The 16624-nt window shown below is 37.3% G+C and overlaps 1 protein-coding gene across 2 annotated transcripts; it reads right to left on the bottom strand.

Annotated features, from left to right (window-relative positions):
* Positions 1–1053: 1053 nt before the first annotated feature.
* flad1 (flavin adenine dinucleotide synthetase 1) lies at positions 1054–13834 on the bottom strand. Of its 2 annotated transcripts, none has more exons than XM_038290239.1 (11): positions 13522–13834; positions 10926–10951; positions 9998–10166; positions 9201–9578; positions 8457–8570; positions 8099–8366; positions 7248–7395; positions 6866–6964; positions 4730–4919; positions 1478–1551; positions 1054–1385 (listed from the first exon to the last, which is right to left on the bottom strand). In XM_038290239.1, the coding sequence occupies exons 3-11, from the start codon at positions 10091–10093 to the stop codon at positions 1250–1252; spliced, it is 1503 nt and encodes a 500-aa protein (XP_038146167.1). In that variant the 5' UTR covers positions 10094–10166; positions 10926–10951; positions 13522–13834; the 3' UTR covers positions 1054–1249. The 2 variants fall into 2 exon arrangements, with proteins under 2 accessions (XP_038146167.1, XP_038146166.1); XM_038290238.1 differs by having other exon boundaries at positions 10845–10951; positions 13522–13833.
* Positions 13835–16624: the final 2790 nt, after the last annotated feature.

A 16624-nucleotide genomic window follows, 5' to 3' on the forward strand; every position in this document is an offset into this window, starting at 1 on the left:
TTCTGCTGTCATTCTGCACATCTGATGTTGCCATTTTCAAATATCCATTACTGTAAAAATGTCCATAGCTGTACATTGGTTATTTATTCTCGAGGTGCACACTATATTGTTAAAACACTTTACAGTACAGTTTTTAATAAGTTCATTTTTAACTCTTCACTATTATTTTATTCTTATAAACATTCTAAGTTTGTGCGACCATTTTTTCTATAATATTTTAGCTCCTGTAAACACCAGAATTTCCCCATGGTGGGACAATAAAGGGATTTTCTACTCTATTCTAACCAAGTCTGCTTGGTGGAAGATATAACATCATTTTTCAGCCATACTTATCATTCCAGGCCTACCAAAGCCCCCTCATGACATTTGAGCTGTGCTTATCAAGCCCCTGTTTATTGCCTCTCATATTACTGTTATCAATAAATCAAGCAGACCCGTGAAGCCAGGACAGAAAAGTCGGAGGGGAAGAGGGGCCGACCTAAAAGTGGTAATTGCCGGTGTAACAGTGTGTGCAGCCCCGCGGTGGCCTCGTAAGCGACCCGCTTTATTAGATCGGCCGGTATCGATCGCCGCTGCGCCGCGTTGACTAATCTCCAGGCAGGGGAGGGAGAGAGAGAGAGGGGGGGGGAATCGATGAGCCTGGATTCAATCATGTCTGGAAACAGAGAAGGTAATTTATTGTAATCACTGCTGGCTAAATTGGAAAACATGAGAACAACGCGCCCTTGAGGTCCTTATAGAGAACTACAACCTTAGGAGGGAGGGGGGAACGCGCAGCAGCAGGTCCGGTGAAATAAAACACAGATTACAGTGAGCCTGCTGGGTGACCTTCAGCTCTGCTGCACACACAGCGCCTTAAAAACCCGATTCTCCTCACCTTTTAAACATTTCTTTCACAAATGCACTCTGATAACAGCTGTCTGTCTGAGCAGATTATTTGATTTAGAAACAAGACAGATGGATCAATGAATAAAACCACCCGAGGGGTGCTCTGGATATCCTGCAGCTCTGTGTGTGAAATATGACAAAAGGCCAAAAAACAAAAACACAACATAAGAACTGATGTTTTATTGACCAGTATTGCAAACACATTACTGTAACATGCATACTTTTTCCATTCAGTCACAAAGACACCGTATGGGTTTTTTTCGGATAGGCAGAGAATCAAAAATGCTGTAATGAAATTAATATGAATGCTAATCTGACATCTAAATAGTAAATAAAAACACACCTAAGAACAGGGACAACTTCAGGCACGGGAGTTTCGCTCCTCTTCTTCATTCTCTAGGAGGTAGGCTGGCTTATACCGCTTCACGCCTCTCTCATCCACCACCTGGAGGGCCTTGTTTCGGTAAGTGTTGTCCATACTGCCAAGTGATGTATACCTGCAGGTGGACAAACATGTTATGTTTTTTTTGGGGGGTATAAAAGCTGAAGGATCAAGAGGAACACAAGTAGATGTAGAGTGCATCCCTACCCTTTATCGTAGAGGATGCAGTAGGGCACATGTAATGTCCTCAAGAATGACCAGATGTCATGGTATGTCCAGTCCTAGAGGGCGAAGGGAAACATCTGATTTAACCAAATTAATACTGAATAAATCATACATATAGTTTTAATGCATGGTAAAGCATCTTTTTTTAAATGTTTCAGTTATTGCAGTGATGATTATTCATGGCAATAGGTTGGATAGTTTGGGATTAAATTGTTTCATTTTGTTTTTTATGTCTTATCCCACACTTTTTTAGATTGAAGTCCCATAGTTTATTTTGCTTTAAGCCCATTTTTAAAGTAGATTAAGCGGAGTTCAGAATTAAATTTAAGACTAAATATTTTTAAAAGTTTTTTTTTAAGGCATCCAGATCATCTTGGGTCAGATTTATTTTTGACATCTAGAACATCTACTGGTCATTAAAACTAGTTTATCCAACAGGAAATGAAGATTCTTTAAAGTAGTTTGTGATCTGTGGTTTTATTATGTCGTTTGTTAAAGTTAAAGGAGTACTTAATATTTAATTTCACACCTAAACAACATCGAGTTGAAGAAGCACAGGGTCATTTTAAACTCTTGTCATGAGAGGCTTGAGATGCCAGGGGAGAAGCTTCCCCTTTTCTATAGTTCAGTTATGAATGAATTTGTTTAAAGATTTCTGTCAGTGATATACCTTATCTGCCCATACAAGACACCAAAAATCATTTAATAATGATAAAGTAAATCCCCGTTCCAACCAAAAGCAAACAGGAAAAATGGCTCAAGGTAAGAAATAGCTCAATTAAATGAATAAACCTTTTCGTTTAAATGGATGCAAATTAAAGGCATTACTCTGCTAGTAGCTCTAACACAATCAACCCCACTGCTCTTTATTTCAGTCAATTTATGTTGCACTTAGACAGTGGAGATTAACAGCATTGCCATCACTAGTATCAGCGTTAACAGGGATAGATACACTTGCATCCATCAACTCCGTAGCAACATCTGAAGGTCTCCTCAGCTTAAGCTCCTGCATCAGTGAACACCCAAATTTGTTCTCCACGAAATTTTTAGGTTATTTTTGACAACACAGAAAAAGAAAAGTTCAAAGAATTTTGCATGAAAAAAGTGGTAATTTCCAGAAGCACCTAATTGGATGCTCAATAATTATTCACCCAGAGAGCCACTTTAATGACTAAAGCATTAAAATTAACTTAATGAGGGAAGAGAGCTCCTTCTTTCACTGCTGGAAAATCTAAATTGTGCTTTTAAAAACATGGTCATATTGTTGTTACAGGATGTCATGTCAGAAAGATTTGCATGGGTATGTCTATGTATGGCTTATATATATATATATATATATATATATATATATATATATATATATATATATATATATATATATATATGCATTTGATGGTTATGGCTTATAGATTGTCAGATCAGATTTATAAAAAGAAAAACAAGATAATGACACACTTCTTAGAAAGTATGCTGAATTCTTTGTACTCCATACTCGGTCATGAATTCGGCAATCAGCCTGTGGTTCTGCTTAAGCTTTGATGGCAGCCTTCAGGTTGTCTGCATTGACCCTCATCTTCCTCTTGACAATAATCTTTAGTCCACTTCATGTGGAACTCCCCCAAATTATTGAGTAGATTTTGTTTGCCAAGACTGCAGTTATTCCTCTCACTGGTTCACCTTTTTATTCTACTAAACATTTTCCTTCTACTCATTTCACCACATGAAAATACATAGATACAGCACTGTGAGCACCCAGCTTCTTTACAAATAACTGTGTCTATCCCCCTTTAGAAGGTGTCAGTGACTGTCCGCTGTCACATATAGAGCCTTAGATGGCCAATCTCCATCTTATATCAGAGATCTGATTTTTCCTTATGTTCCTAACAGAGCAATTCGTTCTCAGTCTACAGGTTTACTAATCGTTCCTAGAATTTCTAAAAGTAGAATGGGAGGCAGATCTTTTAGTTATCAGGCTCCTCTCCTGTGGAACCAACTACCAGTTTTAGTCCATGAGGCAGACACCCTGTCTACTTTTAAGGCTAGGCTTAAAACTTTCCTTTTTTATAAACTTCATAGTTAGAGTGGCTCAGGTTATCCTGAGCTATCTCTATAGTTATGATGCTATAGGCTTAGACTTCTGGAGGACATAGGGACCCCTATTTCATCATTCTGCTTCATTCTACCTCTATTATCCCACTCTGCACAATCTGTTAGTTCAATCTCTAACGTTATGCTCTCTCTGCTTTTTCTCATAGTAGCTTTGCCTCGTCTGTTCCTGTTTGGCTGTGAGATCATCCTGGAGAGAAATATCAGCTGTGCTGCTGCCATCATCACCTTTGTTTATAGATGTTGGAGATCAGCCCGTTTTTTCAGTGTAGTCCTGTTTGTCTGACTGTGACTGGCTGGATGTGCTCTCTCCATCCTCTGACATGGAAGTTGGCTCAGGGTTCGTCTGCCTGGCTGTGTTTCCTGGACAGAGCAGCCTTTAACAGCTGCTTTTTGTATTTTTGCTTCTCTCTCCTTGAACCCCAGTTGTTCTCAGCAGATGGCCGCTCACACTGAGCCTGGTTCTGCTGGAGGTTTCTTCCTGTTAAAAGGGAGTTTTTCCTCTCTACTGTCGCTACAAGCATGCTTAGTGTGAGGGACTGCTTTTAAGTCAATGAGTCGATGCAATCAACTGGTTTTCCTTAGAGGGAAAACCTAGAATCAATTTGACTGTATGATCTAGTGAACTGTAAAGTGCCTTGAGATGACATATGCTGTGTGAATTGGTGCTATATAAATAAACTGAACAGAATTGCTGTCCATCTATATTCAGCTGTCTTTCCTATGAATGTTATGCCTTCTTACCCAGACTGAGAAACCTTATAGACTGGACAATTGGGAAGCCTTTGCAGGTGTTTTTTTATTTAATTGGCTGATTAGAGTGTCACACCATGAGTTGAAAATATTTAACATCTATACAACATTCCAATTTTCTAAGACAAATTTTAGGTTTTCATAGCCTAAAAGCCATAATCATCAAAACTATAAGAAACACATTTTTTAAGTATTTTTTATCTAGATGGAATGAACTGATAAAACCTAATTATTTCATTTTCAACTCATTTACTGTATTTGTGTTTTTTTTCGATGTACCTGCACACAAAAAGACAGACCTCTAGTGAGTAGAAAACAAACATTTAAAACTCCAAACAACATGACATGAACATGCAGCGTGTTGGTCTGTCATACCAGCAGTGGATTGACTCTCATGTATTCCGGCCAGCCAGGATCTGTGGGGCACATAGGTGTCAGGGTGTGGGAATAGGGGTCAGTTCTCCTGGTTCCCATCAGGACGGCTTTCAGCCCGGGCTCCTTATCATGCAGCTCGTAAAGGGCCTGTCGAATGCTTCCCTCCACAGAGATTAACTCCAAGTCATATCTGGAAGAGACTGAAATGAATAAATGGACTAAAAGCACCAATGGGGTGAACTACACAGTACTTTACAAAAGGCTACAGATTATTAATTCTGTGTCATATTTCAACCACAAACTTTAATGCATTTTATTAGCTTTTTATGTGATGAACAAACAGAAAGTCGAGCATATTCACGAAATTTTGAAGTTGTTTTTGTGAGGCTAAAAGAGGATCACTAGTTTGCTTCGTCCATTACATGTCCTCCTGAACACCTCTCATAGGTAAAGTATTCTGTCTGCTAAAATGATTTATTGGTTTTGCCTCCGTCTGCCCCACCTGTTTATAGACACGTTGTGCGACTCCAAACCTGATTGTTGAGATTTTATTTTGCATTTCTCCCAAAGATGGCTGCTCAGTGCACCAGTGGGAAGGTTCCGGGTTCCTGTATGGAGTTTGCATGTTTTCCCTATGAATGCATGGGTTCTCTCTGAGTTGTCTGGCTTCCTCTCACAGTCCAAAAACATGACTGTTAGGCAAAATGGCTTCTCTAAATTCTCCTTAGGTGTGAGTGTGTGTGTGAATGGTTTCTCTCTCTGTTGCCCTGTGATAGACTGGCCATTGACAACTGGAGATGGGCATCAGCAACCCTCGCGACCCCAGCAGGAATAAGCGTGGCGGAAAATGAATGCATTTCTCCCAAAGCAGACGTGTTGTACTTTGTAACCACCTCTCTCTTCCAGTCAGACCCATGAAATTGCCGCTGAATCGCTGCGTAGCCCGACTGAAACAATTCTGTGGTCTATCTGGGTTGGAGCTATAGAAGACCTCTTGAAGAAAACCTTGTCTGGTGTGTTCATCCCTGTTCACTCTCAATGAGGCTAAATGCTTTTACCTCTGAGAAAATCATGTAAAGTGATGCTGTCCTGGCTCCATTGGTCATTTAAAGGAGTTTTCCAAGTCTTTATTGTCAGATGATGACCTGAAAGGGGCTCTCAAGGGCACAACTTACAACTTTCTAAGGAGTATGCAGTCATCTAACAATCACCCCAACCCCTTTTTTAATGTTTACATCTATTAATCTTATTCATTCATGTAGTGATTTTTATTACAGTTTCTATACACACTCTCTCTGTTCCTCTGTTTCATTTACACCTCTCAGCTGATTGTCGAGGAAACAGCGAATAGGTGATCAGCACGTTGTTATAACCTTACTAGTTGTTTATTTCTACCTAATGCCATCACTGGTCTCCTCTATAGCAAATGTCATCACCAATCCTCATTCAAAGCAACATTTAATAGTAATAATTACATTACACATTTTTCTAATGCACTTTTTCAGTAAAAATAATATTTAAAAATGAATTACTTGGTATTCAGTAGCTGCTCCTACACTTCCACCTAATATTAGACCAACCAGTTGCCTTACTCTCTGTCCAGATGTTTTCTTCTCTTCTTCTTGATCCTTACAGCCGAATGACATTCATTTTGTGTAAAGAACTTTTAAAAAATACAGCAATGAAACATCAAATAAAAAATGATATCAGTTGCTAACTGGACGCTGATTTATCAGATACATCACAGCCGTCCTGTAGTGTTATATCCGAGTGAAGACATTTAAAATCCGATTCAGTGAGGTGCGTCTGTTACTGATCATATCACATGCAAAAAAAACATCCCACACATCCACAAATTACCGACTAGATATGACTGTCCAACTGTAGCTTAGGCGCCCATGGTAGCCCAGCGCCCCGATGCATAACTGGTTGCTCTGTGTGAGATACTATTTCACCCAGCGGCTGTATATCACAGATTTATTTCAGTTTACATTAAACTGAGATGAAGAAAACTGTTTGTTATTGTAACATCACAAAATATGTAAAAACCCAGTGGATATGAGTTCTTCTGTAAATCTCCAAAATGGTACAAACGGAAATTAACCCCAGAGAGAAAAGACTAAACTGATGACTCACTTTTTTATTGTGTCTTGTAGGAATCTCTCCATTTCTGGGAATGGTGAGACGTTACGGATATAAAGAGCTTTAACCTTGCCTTTCCCATCTGGACACCGCCTGATAGTGGAGGGAAGAGAGAAATCAGACATCAAAGATCAACATCAGGAAGACAGCAGAAGATTAGATGAGACAATCTGTGAAGAATGCCTACAATAAAAAAGATACTCAGTCAACAGATTTTCCACCTCGAAGCTAATCTAAGTCCTTTTAATTCCTCCTTTAAATCTGGGTGAGAAATGTTTAACCCCCCTGTGGTATCATTTCTTTGCTGATTTTTATTGCCCCCCCTTGTAGGTTATGTATCTTTCAATCTGTCCCTCCTCCCATCCTTTCCAGTTACCGTTTCAGGGTCGAGTAGTACAGATGGAGCAGAGCTGTGCAGTCTTTGCCTCCATTGAAGCCAACGCAGACTTGCTCAGTTGAATACTGATCCAGCGCTGCCTCTATTGTTTTCAGTGCAAATTTCACTTTCTCACCCAAAGCTGTGCCTGTGAGAGAAAAAAAACTCCACAGTGAGCTACTACTTCATGATAACTGAAATTTAAAGTAGACAGGCAAAGTTTAAGTCATCCTTCGTTTCTGTTCCAACATTAATGGAGGCTTAACCTATGTTACCGTTTGGTCTCATAATTTTGTTGTAATCCCAAGTTATTTCAACATTTATTATTGTTTTTTTAATGGCACTAGTGGCTCGTTTTTTTCAACAGTAGGCTGACAGGAAAGGGGGTATGAGAGAGAGGGGGAGACATGCAGGAAAGGACCACAGGCCGGATTGGAAACCTGGTCGCCCATGTCAAGGACTAAGGCCTCCGTACATGGGTCGTGCGCGCAAACCACTGTGCCACCTGCATGCCTTATTTCAACATTTTCACTCATCATGTTTTTTTTATCTAGGGTAAACCAGTTATTCCCCACTCTGCCAGAAGTTATTTATTAAAAAATGTTTCCCATGTTTTTGACTGGACTTTTTTTTTTTTTATCAAGCGTGCCTAGAATACTAATAATGCATTCACATCTATAGCAGTCCTCAAATGTAGGTTCTTTAGAAAGAAAAATGTAAAATAATTACAACATTAAAAGCTGATTTTGAACATAAGAGTAAATTAAATTATGTAAAAATACAAATGTGTTAAACATGTTTATAGTTTTGAAGCTGATTTTTTTTTACAAATGTATTTCTGCAGGCCTCACCGCTGTTAGCCAGTTTGTACACCTCTGCAGGGGCAACAGACACTGGGTCTTTGACTAAGGACACCACACTTCCTTTGGGCAGCTGATCCACCAGCTGATCCCGGGCTTTGTCCACCTCCTCCTGGCTGCTGGAGTCCAGCACCAGTCTGACTTTGCTGTAATTGCTCAACCAGTCGGGGTAAGAACCAAGAGCCACCCTTCGGCCCCAACTGGCCTGCAGTTTGGTGAGCACAGGCGCAATCTCTGTTTCCTCTGCATCTACAAACACCTGGAAGAAACATACCGATTCAGTAAAGCCGCAGTTAAAACAAGGAGGGGGGGGGGGGGGGGGTCAACAACAGCCATGGGGCAATGTTACCTCACGAGAATGAAATGTGGTTCCTGAACTAGCAAAGACGTGCTCCAGCCCAGTAAAGGCCATTTCCATAAATGACGGGGTCCCAGGAAACACATACACATTACGGACGCTGACCTGTAAAAAGGTGGCCAAAATTTAAGTGATGATACGAGAAACAATGGCTAAGACGTGAGTCTACATGGGCAAGTTAAACCAAATACATGCTCCGTTATAATTATAATAAGTTGGCATGTCTGTAAAATTGTATATAAATGTGTAATAACAGCCACAAACCTATTCTCAGTACATTTGGTGTAAAACAGAGGGTGAGTGTGTAAAAAAATGCACTTATTAGACATTGCAATGTTTGGTGGAAAAGGTGTCATGCTGTGGGCTTGGTTCTTGGCTTTTCTAAGAACTTAGGAACAGGTTAGCAGGCATGGCACTGGGAAGCATTGCCTCCAAATCAGGTGGAATAATGATTGGGTCTTACACCAGGATAGTGATCAAATACAGGGCAATGTATGGGGTAAAGGAGAGTATGAGAAAGGAGCTGGAACTAAAAGATCTAGAGACACTGCAAAGAGGGAAGATCAATGATCCCTTCTTCTGTATTCTCCATTTGTGTTCTATTATTATTATGACAAACGGCTAAGAGGTCATCTACTGGGGTGATGATGGAGGAGGCAGTTTTAATTGTGTAAAGGTCTTTTCTCTTGATTTCATTTTCACAGTATTATTCTTCTTAATCCTGAGTTCACTCACCACTGGGTAGCGCTGCCGTTTACCAGTCTGAGGATCAGTCCCGTAGTTAAGTTTGGCTGAACGAGGCACCATGGCTAATTTCATGGCCGGGCTGTCTTTGTCCGTCACCCCGAAGAATTCTTCAACCAGCTTGGCCAGCTCAGGATGGGGATACACCTCCTCTTGAAACGCCGCAGCAATGCTCTCCAGGGTTATATCGTCATGAGTGGGGCCCACGCCACCTGACGTTATCAGGTGGGTATACTGGGAGGAGAGGACGACCACCTCCTTGGCTATGACCTCGTGTACATCTGGTATAACCGTTATACGCTGCACAGACACTCCGAGCCTTCTGAGAGCTCGTGTTAGGAAGGTGCTGTTGATGTCCACAGTGTGACCCTGAAACAGATGCAAAACTCAGTCTACAATACAACTAAGACAACAAATTCAAGGACATCTTCTTCTTCTTCTTCTACAAAGAAAAACAAAAAAAGTCCTGTCTGATGAAATCCAAGGACCAAATAGGTCTAGACTGGAGAGTCAACCCTGACATTGACTAAATCAAAGTCCTCATGTTTAAATCATGACTGTTCCAAGTCACAAAGTCTTGGTGGGCATGTCATCCTAAGATGAAGCATCACTCGCTCATCAAACAAGTTTCACAAGGTTCTCTTCAAGTTATGACAAGCCACTCCAACGGAGTAGAGGCTGACTGTGTATATGTTTACAATACTGACTACATCAAAGCCTATAGATTTGTGCAGAGAAAACATCCAAAGAGTGTCAGTGTCAGTCATGTAGATCTGACATGGAATTACCTTGAGTATTTCGTCTCCTATGATGAGAATGGCGGCGGTGGGAGTGTCGCCACTGACGGCCGAGGACGGACTGGAGCCCTGATTGTTAGTAGACATGGTTGCTTTACTGAGCTGTGCTGCCAGTCTCCTTACACGCACCGCTGCTCTGCTCAGACCGGGTAGTGAAAAGCTAAGAACAACAGGACAGAACTCAGTGCATCGTTTTAGAATATCAGCATTAAATGAACTCAAAATCTGGTCAGATCAAATAAGAATATTAGAAAACAAAACACAGTGAACAGTTCCATCCAAAGGTCTTTTACCTATTGAATTGCTTTATAACCACAAGCTTTAAATTGTGAATTTTGCTTCTTTAACAATTAAAGTATCAGAAAAATAAGATAAGCAACATAATACAGTGCCCTTTACGTTCATAGGCCTCAATAACGTCCAATAAAAGAAAACTATTTGCTTTTAGAAGTCACATGCTGATAAACAGTGTTAACCTTTGTGTAATTTAACTTTAGCATTAATCCAGCGCTCCCATTAGGAAACAGGTGAGCTTCATGGTGTTTGCAGGACAAACACCATAAAGACAACAAACAGCCAGGTCAGTTGCAAAGTTGCTAAGATATACAGCTCAGACAGGAGAATCTGTCCACTCCGCAGCTATGAGGCTCCACAAACCTGCCCTTTATGGGCAAATAGCAAGTTCCCGATTGGAAGATGAAGGGAGATCAAATTTAAAGAGGTTTAAGGTGGTACGCATACTTTTGTGTAGCACTGGGTTTTACTGCTCTTCCATTATAATCAACAATCTTTTCCATGATCACAAGATGACCCCATGTGGACAGAAAATGATGCTTACATTAACATGGATCCACATGGAGCATCTGAATTTATTCCAATGAAGCTTAGGCCCCCTTGTTCTTCATAATTGGTCACCTACCACAGAGTATCTTGAACCAAAGACAACTGAAAGGAGAGAGAGAGAAAAGAGTAAGAATATCATGGTTAAAGGAGGCATATGAGCCACACAGTGTAAATGCTAGATAGCTCAATCAGAGCTTGGAGCTCACTTGGATAATCAAAAAGTAGTCTCTCAAAGAAGAACTACTTGAAGTGGTTAAATGAATGAGATAGGATATATCTAAATAAAGTTTTTAATCTAATGAATAATTATATAGTTTTATGAGGCTATTTTGTTTTATTACATTAGTATACCAAAATGTATTACTCTGTTGTAATTTTTAGTTGTTTACAGGCAGTTGTTTACATCTTATAAAAGGGTGCTGAGTTGGAGTCTAGCTTTTACTCTGTTACTCATTGGTTATTATAAAGGATGGACAATTAATCAGTTAAAAAAAAGAGATTAATTACATTTTTTTTTGTTTATGAAGATTTAATATTTTAAGAAAAGCTGCATTTTTTCCCCAACAATCCACTCCTTGGGCTTCCGTAGCTCAGAGTGAAATCAGTTATCACTTTTTGTTCATAGATGTAAGTTCATAACTGATTCACTATTTCTTGGCAAGAGTTGCAAACATTTAGGGTGTTATGTTATTTTCTTATGAAACATGATTATTCCTGGCTGTTTATGTTAAGGTAAATTCCCAGAGGGGTTGACTAAAATTAAAGCTAGTTTTTATAGGCAATATATGTCATTTTACTATAAAACTTGAGAGAAAAACAAAAAAATGTTTATTTGGAGTTGGGATTTTACATTTTACATACAAGATTACTTGATGTATAAAGATATTTCTGTCGAGTCCTATCATATCTTTACTTGAAAACCTACACAGAATTTGACAGTAAACTAAAAAAATAAAGACATTGGTTTGGAATTGACTGCAAAACAATGTTACAAAATTCGTAAGGTTTGTAGCAGAAGGCCCTGAACAAAGATAATCTTTAGGTAATGCAACTAAGGATGTCAGAGTGATGTTACAGTTACAGGTATTCCACTAAAGTATTTTTTCTACTCTATTCTAATTGTTTTAATTTGTTTTATTCAGTATTTTCTAATGTAGATATTATTCACTTTTTTGAGAAATTTCTCATGAGTTCAATAATGATCTAAATAGATCAACCGCTTGACTTAAAAACTAAAAAACTCCTACAAAACAAGGGGGGGGGGAGATCATAGTCACTCCTAATATCCCTAAAGACAACCACCGAGCAGTTGCCTTCGTCAGTACTTAGCAGAGATTTTCGATTTCAATGTAGACACTTCTAATCTCTTAAAACTTTCTACTTTCAGTTAAGAAAAAATGTGAAACGGAAATCTGCTGTTTTATTTGGTTTTTCCATTTTTGAGTCACGTGAAAATATGTTTTTATGTTTCCCATTTAGTTTGATCATGTATATGTGAAAAGTGCCTAACAAATAAAACTTTTCATTATTTCACTATTCATTATTATTCATTTTATAAAACAATACTGCAACATGTCAGATCTTGACCCATTCTGAATTAAACGTTTTAAAGATTAGACTTAGACAGATTTATTTTTTGTCATTTTGCATACACAAGTGTATACAAAAAGAAATTTTGTTAAAAACAGCAATAGACAATTTTATTTTTTTTAAATGCAGCCTTTAAAACAGTAATAAATACATAAAAAAAATAGTAATATAAACATATGACTGTATATTTACGGTTAATTTAATCTTATTGACAATGATTATTGGACTGGCTGAGAGTTAAAGTAGTTTTATATATTAATAGCTCATAATTTGTGCTAAATAGAGGTGCATATTATGCCCTTTCATGACAAATTTTTATTTGTTCTACTGAAATAACACTGAAAAAACAGAAATTCTGTTTAGTTACTGGGAAAGGAAAAAAACACAACCTGATATAAAATAATTAATACCACAAAAAAATACTGTGAGTAAAGTAAGATATGAATAACCCTTAAGTAAAATATATATATATATATATATATATATATATATATATATATATATATTAGGAACGTTATAAACAAAAATATGCTGTCTGAGAATGATTTTTCTTTCAGAAAGCGCTTAATTTTTACTTAAAAGCTACTATACAGAATGGTGAATACAAGCTACTTGAGGGTATTGTAGGAATCCCGGGATGTTAGCCTGCTGAGCTAAATGATAAGATGTAAGACCTTTATCCTAAATAATGAAGCTATGTAGCAATAACTTAAACCAGCCTTTATAATGTGAAACCACGTTCGAAGAACGTGTGTATTTGCTGTATTACAGAATGCTATCATATAACTGTGCTTAAACACTCTGTTAAACCACAAACTACCAGATAGTCCATATCAAGCAGGTCATATTTTAACAACAAATCGTGGCTATCTTAACAAGCTGTTAAATTATTACTTCATCTGTGAGCAGCGCCCACATTAATCTGCAAGTACGCTAACATGCTGATTAAAAACAGATCAAATACTTTTCGTTTAACGTCCCTTTACATCGTATAGTTCATTCTAGTGGAGAGCTCATTCCAATATAGCTATGATTTAATAGCTTAAACTACTTAATTAACACAGAAAACCAAAGGAACTTACTTCTCATATGTCCTCCTTACGTATCTCTACAGTTGTGACGGCAGAGCGTTAAAAAAGCGACCAATCAGGCTGAAGGAAGCGTCACTTAACAACCTATCATGTTTATGGTGCTCGGTGTTTGCTGTTAGCATTTGCATGTACACGGAAACCGTTGCTTTGTAATAACTATTACAGCGTTAGTATTCTAAATAAATATTGTTGGAAGGAAAACAGTGAAAATATGGATATTATAGCTCATTGAGTGTGCATTTAGCCTCGAATGATGCAGGTGAGGGGATGCTATAAATTGCTGGAGTTGCTAGAAGAGATGCTAGGCATACATGCTAGGTACCCTTTTCTTCTTCTTACGCTGTATAGCTAACCTCTTTACGGTGTGCGCCCCTAGTGACGAGGCGTCCTCACTATTTAATTTCATCAAAAGTCCCGTTCTATTAGACTATTTCATCCTACTGCTCTCAAATTCGTCGTGCAATTTTTCTCATCTTGAAGTCAAGAAAGAATAATTCAAACTTTCGAATTAATTATGCATACTTTAAAAGGGAGCAGTTCATTTAAGATTCCGTTTTTTATAAGAAAGAAGCCAAGTAAAATGCAGAAACACTCCAAGTAATTCGATTTTTTTTGTTTTGTTTTGTTTTTCTGATAAAAAAAAAACCCTAGATATTTTCATTTTTTAACTTCCTCCACCTTTTCACTACTTTACTCTAACACGTGGATTTACTGCAATCATTCACATCAGAACATTGAGGGAAACGACTGTATTCTTTATACTGTATTGTATTTTTGTTTTTTCAAGTTTTGCATTTATGTAAATATGCGGTATGATAATTTTATCAAAACTCAAATTTTATAACTTAATTAATAAAAATGTTTAGCAAATCATTAAACATATTAAAAATCGACTTTAAATGTTTTCCTTCAATTTTTTGATGAAAATAAATTCAGGACCTGTTTCAAACCAAATGCATAATCTAGAACAAGAAAGTAGAGAAGATAATGTTAGGAATTAAAAAACTTTGGAGTATTATTAAAACATAAAACAGTTTCACACACATTCACAAGAATTATGTGAACTATAATGAATTAATTTCCAAGTGAAGACTGCTTAGGTTATTAGCTGGACAGTTTTCAATTGCAGGCTGTGTTTTTGCAAATGTTTATATTTAAAGCCAAAATGTTTTAACTACATTAAAAAGGAACAACTCTTGTAAATCCACCATATGGCAAACGACAAGACAGAGTAAAAAATTATTTAAACATATAAAAACATTTTGAATACAATATAGATGAGTAATCATGCTGAGAGATATATATTTATGAGGTAATTGGATTTTGGGGTCACGAATAATAATATAAAAAAGATCAAAAAGAGTCAAACGAGACATTTTAAAATACATATGTTAATATTAGAAACAGATTATGCACCGACTGAAACAACTACAATAAACAGCCCGTTATACAAGATATACTTTTATCCTCTTAAAGCTTTATTAAAATGTATGCTGAATACAAAAAAAAAAAAAAAAAAATCAGCAAAACCTGATATTTTTGGGATTTAAATTATTTTAATACAATCGGTTTTCTTTATGTTTTCTTCACATAAAACTCCTCAGTTTACAGTGGATAATATAAACACCAAGAATATTCTTTACATGTTTAGAATTACCTTTTATCAACTTTAATGTATCAGATTAGTTCACACATAGCGGTGGATCTCATAGATTAGAATCCCATCAAAAGGAATGTTTTTGAGTAATTCCATTCAAAAAAGATATATTGAATTATTGAATACAGATGTGATTTAATAGCTATGATTATGGCTTGCAAAACTACTAAAGGGACAATGAATGGGTAAAATTTCAACACATTTCAATATTAACATTTGACCCATCATTATTTGACTTTTCACTTACTGATTGAATATTCATATTCGAGCAGCTGTTAAAGTGTGGGAGGAAACTGGATTACAAAAATACACCTCATTCCCTCTTTAGAAGGATTTTAAAATGAAACTGATCTAATCTAGAAGTTTTGCGTCATTTCAGTATCTGTGAAGCTTAAAGGTAATAACAACAGATTATTTTTCAAGCAGCTTCATTATTAATATTTATATGATCCTATGTATTTACAGCACATTTGAAAACAATAAATGGTGGAATGAAAATGATTTTTATTAAGTGAATAAATGGAAATATTAAAATTAAAGTAGGTATAAAGCACTCCTAGGCACAAAAAAAAGAAAAATCACAAAAGAACAAACAAATCATGCTGTGTTGCTTGGTCTTAATAAATATTTAAAGGAAAGAAAAGCCTGATAGCCTCAAACTTTAGCCCCATGATGAAACAGCAAGAAGAATCTGGTCAGCTGACTGTGAAGTCAGAGCCGTAAAGAAATGGGGAGTTCTGTCACTGGAAGATCTATAAAGTCGGTGTGCTATAGGGTGCCAGTAGTTCGGTGGAAGTACTTGGCGGCACATCCAAAATGCATGCAGATCTGCAACAGACCCGATACCTTTGGTAATTATTTCACACAAAAAACAACCATTAGCATAAAGCTAACTGATTGAGAGGTTGTATGGGATTTTTAAAAATACATGGTGGATCATCAAAATAAGTGGTCCTCCTAATTGTCAATACTGATGAGTCTGACACAGTAAAAAAACTGCAAATCTTCTTGTGGAAAATAAACTTGTATGAGTGACCCAAAGAGGAACTTTTAAACAAAGCGTGCACAAGGAGAAATAGGCTTGTGCATGGTCTTCCACATGTTTAATAGGTGTTCCCTCTCGGGGGAGGGTACAGGGTTGTGCATGTGCATTGTTTTTTTCATGGAGAGGGCGGGTCTTTTCAAAAATTAACGAAATTCCTCCACTATACCTTTAAGTATAAGTGGATTTGACTGTGTATAACTGTGCATGTAACAATTAAACCGTCTCTTTTATCTATCTAATTTATCTATCTATTCTCACTTTACACTAGGTAGAATCAGAGAGCATATGATATTAAGATATGTTAGAATAGAATAGCATAGAAATTCCCTTTATTGTCCTACAATGGGGAAATTCTGGTGTTACAGCAGCAAAAAAAATTATCTAAAAAATTA

The sequence above is a fragment of the Cyprinodon tularosa genome, unplaced genomic scaffold, assembly GCF_016077235.1.
Source record: "Cyprinodon tularosa strain WSP-4 unplaced genomic scaffold, ASM1607723v1 ctg277, whole genome shotgun sequence".
Taxonomy (NCBI): Eukaryota; Metazoa; Chordata; class Actinopteri; order Cyprinodontiformes; family Cyprinodontidae; genus Cyprinodon; species Cyprinodon tularosa.

Excerpts from the sequence above, each read along its gene's own strand:
- flad1 (XM_038290238.1), bottom strand. Across the intron at positions 7,396-8,098 it reads GTACAAACTGGCTAACAGCG|GCACAGCTTTGGGTGAGAAA; the intron begins GTGAGGCCTGCA and ends TTTCTCTCACAG. Across the intron at positions 4,920-6,865 it reads CTACAAGACACAATAAAAAA|ATATGACTTGGAGTTAATCT; the intron begins GTGAGTCATCAG and ends AGTCTCTTCCAG.